General features: G+C 42.8%; 1 protein-coding gene across 1 annotated transcript in view; it reads left to right on the forward strand.

The window, feature by feature from the left end:
* Positions 1-5,002: 5,002 nt before the first annotated feature.
* COMMD2 (COMM domain containing 2) overlaps positions 5,003-6,412 on the forward strand; it is a gene marked incomplete at its 3' end in the record, with an annotated part of 22,769 nt that continues 21,359 nt past the window's right edge. Inside the window, exon 1 of the mRNA XM_045295005.1 lies at positions 5,003-5,017. Coding sequence (XP_045150940.1) covers positions 5,003-5,017 — 15 coding nt within the window. The remainder of the gene's footprint in view (positions 5,018-6,412) is intronic.

A 6,412-nucleotide genomic window follows, 5' to 3' on the forward strand; every position in this document is an offset into this window, starting at 1 on the left:
GAGCCCCCAATAAAATGATTCTAAAAAAAAAAGAATCCAATACATAACTCACTATACAACCATGGCTTTTACTATCAATATAGTTCTCACAAAGAAATTCATTAGAGTTATTTACGTGAGTTAAAAGTGCTATCATTTTATAGGGGAAAAAATCAGTTGCCTGTATGTTGTGGGTGTTTTTTTTTTTTTTTGAGTGTTCTATCCTGTTCCGTGGTTCTATTTATCTGCCATGCCAGCCGTGCCAGGCTGTGTGATGACTGCAGCGGCGCCACAGGTTTGGAGACTGGCAGTGTCGGACCTCTTCCTTTGTTCTTCTTTCAGAGATGTTCTTTACTTATTGGAGCACCGCTAGTGATGGAGTCTCACACCTGGGGCTGCTAACGGCAAGGTCAGCGGTTTCAAGTCCCAGGCTGTCCTGAGGGAGAAAGACAGTGCTTTCTATTCCCACAAGAGTTACAGTCTGGGAAGCTCACGGGCGGTTCCATCCTTTCCAATAGGGTCACTGTAGGTCAAAGTCAACTCAGTGGCAGTGGGTTGGGTTTGGGGGTTTTATTTATGGAGGGCTTCTTCCCTCTCCATATGAAGTTGTCATTAGTTTTTCCATTTCTTTCATACTGAAGTTGGGATTTGGATCAGAAGAGGATTTTATTTCTAGAGCGCTCTGGGTAATATCGACAGCTCTACAATGTTCCTCTATTTGCGTAGGTCTCTTTTGGTTTCCGCAGTGGTGTTCTGCAGTTTCCTCTGATGGGTCTTCCGTTTCTTTGGTTAGGTTTCCTCTTTTGTGTGGCTATTGTAAACGGTATTGTTTTCTTGATGTCTTTCTCAGAGTCTTCTTCAATGGGAGATAGGAATCTGAATTCTACTTGCTCATCTTGTATCCGGCTACTTTACAGAATCTCTCAATTGTTTCCAACAGTCGTTTTGTGGCATTGAGGGGGGTTCTCGCCACATAAAGTCATAGTATATGCAAGAGCATGAGTTTCACTTTTCTTTGCCCAATTGTATTCCCTGGATTTCTTTCTGTTGTAGGGTGGGTCTGGCTAACACTTTCAGCATGATGGTGAATAAAAGTGCAGATTAGGGGGACACCCTTGTCTGGTTCCCGTTTTCAGGAGATATGTTTTCAGTTTTGCCCTATTGAGTGTGATATTGACCATTGGATTTTTATATATGGGCTTTATTATGTTGAGGAATTTCCCTTCTAATCCTGTTTCCTGGAGTGTTTTATCAGAAATGGGTGTTGAATATTGTCAAGTGCTTTTTCTGCATCTATTGAACGACCACGTAGTTCTTAGCTTTTGTCTTGTTTACGTGGGGGATTACATCAATTGTTCTGGAACGTGAACCATCCTTGCTTCCCTGATAGGAATCATATTTGGTCATGAAGAATTATTTATTTTTTGATATGTTGTTGAAATCTATTGGCCAAAATGGAATTTTTTGCATCTATGAGGGAGTACACACCAAAAAACCCCCAATATTCTTTTTTTTTTTAATGTGAGGGGGATAGTGCATTTGGAGTTTGTTCCACCAAGTCAGACTGTTAATCAAGCTTTCTGTTTAGAGATTCTGAAAAGGTAATGTAACTGTGTGCGACAAAAAAGGCCTAATTTGTGGCAGATGGGAGACTGGTTTTGCCACCACAACAATGCACCTGCTCATGCAGCCATCTCAGTGTGCCAGTTTTGGGCAAAAAACAGTATGCCTCTCTTGCCCCACACACCTTACTCACCTGAGCTCACTCTGTGTGACTTCTTTTTGTTTCTGTGAATGCAAAGGGACATGAAAGGACAGTGATTTGATGACGTAGAAGAGGTGAAGAAAAAAACAAGGGAGGTGCTGTCAGCCATCCAAACAGATGAGTTTGAGAACTGTTTCCAAGAATGGAATTGCAGATTTGATAAATGTATTAAGTGTAATGGAGAGTACTTTGAAGATGATAAAGTTGTTTTGTTAAAAAACAATTTAAATGCATAGCTTTGAAAAACAAATTTGGGAGGACATGGGAGAGGGGGACATGGGGAAAAGATAGTGGGGAGCCAAGAAACCCAGGGACTAGGGAACCAGTGATCTAAAATTGATGGCAAGGAGGGCATAGCATGCCTGGTGGGGTTTGGTCAAGTGCAGTGTAGCTGAGAGGAATTACTGAAAGCTGAATGAAAGTCAAACATGATAGTGGGACAAGAAAAGGTAAAAGGAAATAGAGGAAAGAACTAGGAGGGAAAGGGCATTTATAGAGGTCTAAATACAGGCATGTACATGTGTAAATATATTTATACATAACTATAAGGACATAGATCTATGTGCATATATTTGTGTTATGTATTAAGGTAGCAGACAGACATTGGGTCTCTACTCAAGGCGTCCCTCAATGCAAGAACACTTTGTTCTAATAAGCTGGCATTCTGTGTTGCTCATGTTCCCAACATGATTGCTTATGACAAAATGGGTGCGTAAGCTAATGTGGTGAAGAAAGCTGATAGTGCCCAGCTATTAAAAGATAGAGTGTCTAAGGTCTTAAGGCTTGAAGATAAACAAGCAGCCATCTAGCTGGGAAGCAAAAAAGCACACATGGAAGAAGCACACCAGCCTATGTGATCATGAGGTATGTCGACAGGATCAGGTATCAGGCATCAGAAGACCCAAATAAACAATCATATTGATGCAAACAAGGTGGGTCAGAGTGGAGACCCAAAACCCATCTGTAGACAATTGGACATCCCCTCACAGAAGGATCACAAGGAAGGGATGAGCCAGCCAAGGTGCAGTAAGTATATCACTGACAAAACATACAACATTCCTGTAGTTCTTTAATGCTTCCTCCACCTCACCGACACCCCCCCACAACTATTATGACCCCAGTTCTACCTTACAAATCCAGCTAGACCAGAGCATGTGCACTGATACAGATAAGAGCTCTCAACACACAGAATCCTGGGTAGATAAACCCCTTAGGAACAGTAATGGGAGTAGCTATACCATGAGGGTAGGGGATAGGTGGTGGGAGAAAGGAGGAACCAATTACAATGATCGATGTATAACACCTTGTGTTAGCCTTGGTAAACTAGAGAAACAAATCCACAGAAACTCATATGTATAAGAGAGAGTTTTATATATAGGGTAAGAAAGCACCTCAACTCAGTCCAGTCTAAACTCATAAGTCTGACTTAGCCCATATGTCTGACACGGATCTACAACATCCTCCTCAAACTCACAAAACACCCACAATGACACTGAACGCAGGAGGATCACAGGCCAGTGGGTAGTAAGTCTCTGAATCCAGTGGTGGTGTAGGCATCTCAGCACTGGCAGGGGTCTCCATGTGGCTTCTCCAGCACCCAGGGCTGCATCAGGGTAGGTCTATGTGGCTTCTCCTCAGTGATGTCTCGCAGGAAGTGAGCCTTGCCAGCTAGGGCAGCCACACACTGGTCCGACCATCAGAGAACAAGAGACCAGAGAATCAGAAGGGTGAGGCTCACTGAGCCATTTTCCTCTCCGCCCTTCAATTAATCCCACATGTGTTTATCGGCCAGGTTGACACAATGAACCTTAACTATCACAGCCACCCAGTGTGTTAACTATTTGCTACTAAGGCAATGCTAATAAAATCCAGGATGAAATATTATGTCGTGCCCACTAGGACAATTATTCTCGGATAAATAAAGGTCAAATAACAAGTGTTAACGAAGATATAGAGAAGCATAAAATGGTTTAGCCATTGTGGAAAACGGTGTACCAGTTCCTCAGAACATTAAACGGAAAATTATTATATGAGACAGCCGTTCCACTCCCTAACACATCTGAAAGATTCAAAGGCAAAGCTTCAAGCAGATACCTGTACCCCAATGTTCACTGCATAATTATTCACTTTCATCAAATGGTGAAAACCACCCAGGGCCCCAATCAACAGGAACACAAAATACAAAAACTGTGGCATACACTGACAATGGGATATGATTCGGCCATAAAGAAAAACGAAGTTTTGGTGCAAAGTACAGCATGAATAATAGAAAACTTATAGAAAAAGGCAAATATTGCTCGGTCCAATTTATGTGAAATACTGGCAGTCCTGTTTTACAATTTCATCTTCTAGTGGAATTTGTAGGTGAGGCAGAACGGGAGAAGACAGTTCTTACTTAGCTATTCCAGGGCACAGAAAGGCCCCCAAGCCTTCTCAGTGATCCCAAAGGTGCATCTGCAGCAAGTGACGATGATGATGATGATGAAGAATTTATTGTATGGATTGGACCCGTTGTTTCAAAGCAAGGGCAATTTTATGTAACATTAAAGTGCATTACCCCCAAGTTAGATGGTCACTACTCAGAGTGGACCTGTATTTAGAATAGGCACAGGGGCGGAGTTAAAGTGTGGTAGTGGTGACCAGGGACTGGGGGCGGGGTAGAACAGTACAAGAGTTTTTGACTAAAGTGACAAGAACTATTTGGAACCACATAGTGGTGATAATTGCACAATATTATAATCAATGCCTTTGAATTGTACACTCAAAAGATTAAAATGACAATTTTTAGTTGTAAATATTCTGCCACAATAAGTTTCTTTTTAAAAATGAAATTGGCAGAAGCATGTAGGGGCCTCTTGCTGGACTCGATTACATCGATCTCTGTGTGTATTCTTTGGCTAATTCCACCCTGTCTAATGACAAAAGTCTTGTGGTTAGTCTTGAAATCAGGTAGTGAGAGCTCTCCAACTTCATTCTTCATTTCAAAGATTATTTGGGCTTTTCTCAGTCCTTTTAATATAAATTTTCCATACGAATTTTCCTTTCCTTATGAATTTTAAGTCCTCTACAGTGATCTTTCTCTATTATTTTCAAGCATCTCCGTCTCCATTAGTCTCCGTGAGTGAATTGCGGGGCTGGTGAACAGTATTGAAAGCTCTGTCGGCTGCCAAAAGAACAAACTACTGTGTCTTGGAAAAAGTGCAGGCAGCGTGCTGCTTAGAGCAAGGATGGCGAGACTTTGTCTTGCATGCTTCGGACATGCCGCCGGGCGATGTCGGACCCTGGAGAGGGGCATCGGAGAAGAGGGAGGCCCTCTGGGAGATGGACAGACAGCTCAGCTGCAGCAAGCAAGCGTAGGAGCGAGGGGCGCAGGACGCTTGACTGTTTCCTTGTGTTGTGCGTAGGGAGGCTCTGGGTCGGAACCGACTCGATAACGCCGAACAACCACATCATTCTCTCTGTGTACAATGAAAGCTAGTGGCATCGTGGTAAGGTATTCAGCTGCCCACTGAAAGGACAGCGGTTCAAACCCAACAGCTGCTCCGCTTTGAGCAGTCTGCTTCTGAAAAGATTTATGATCTTGGAAACCCTAAGGGGCAGCTTGCCTCTTTCGACGGTCATTCTGAAGCAGAATTGACTTGAGGGCAGTGGGTTTGGTTTTTAGTTTAGGGCTCTATAAAAATACCAAAAGAAGTGTGCTGGCTTAATTCTAGCCCCAATCTAAGAGTAATTGGTTTTTATGACGTGGCCCTTTAGCGGTATCACAAAGAGATCACTGATGATAGAGGTGCTATAGCAAAGTGTGGGGAAGAAACCAGATGGTGCCTGGCTATCAAAATGAATAGTATCTTAAAGATAAGACCTCAAGACACACGGAACCAGATCAGATAAACCCTTTAGGAACAGATATGGGAGTAGCGATAATTCCATCCGGGAGGATAAGAGGAAGGTGGGGGAAGGAGGGGAGGAAGGTGGAACCGATTGCAATGATCAGTGAATAATCACCGCCCCCACACACCAAGGGGGATGAACAACAGAAAGGGAGACTGTGGTCAGTGTAAGATATGGAAATAATAATAATTTATAATTTATCAAGGGGTCATGAGGGAAGGGAAGGGAAAAAGGAGCTGATACCAAGTGCTCAAAAAGAAAGTATATGTTTAGAAAATGATGATGGCAACATATATACAAATATGCTTAATACAATTGGCGTATGGAATGTGGTAAGACCTGTAAGAGCCCCCAATAAAATGATTTTTAAAATAAATGGGGGTGGGGGGAGGAATAGCATCTGGGATCTTAAAGACTTGTCTTTAAATAAGCAGCCATCTAAGTGAGGGGTCAACTAAGTCCACATGGAAGAAGCACACCAGCCTCAGTGAACCAAAAATTATAAATATTAAAATCCAAATCATTGTAAACAGTTGGTTTGCAGAAGGCTATGGATGCCTGTGGAAGCCCAAAATCCAGGAGCAGGGCCACACCTGGATGAAGCAGCTGTGAAGCCCTCCGCCCACAGTCCAGGGACGTGAAAGGCCTTGTTATCAGCCACAGGGCATGACAAACTGGACCATGGCAACTGTAGTTAGGTTAGAATGCGACACCGTATGGTTCAGTCTTCCTTTTGACCCATCTTAAGTTGGTTCTAGTTTTTCATACTTCCTACTT

Source organism: Echinops telfairi, unplaced genomic scaffold (assembly GCF_000313985.2).
Source record: "Echinops telfairi isolate 266 unplaced genomic scaffold, ASM31398v2 ScPeMD7_4225;HRSCAF=4972, whole genome shotgun sequence".
NCBI lineage: Eukaryota > Metazoa > Chordata > Mammalia > Afrosoricida > Tenrecidae > Echinops > Echinops telfairi.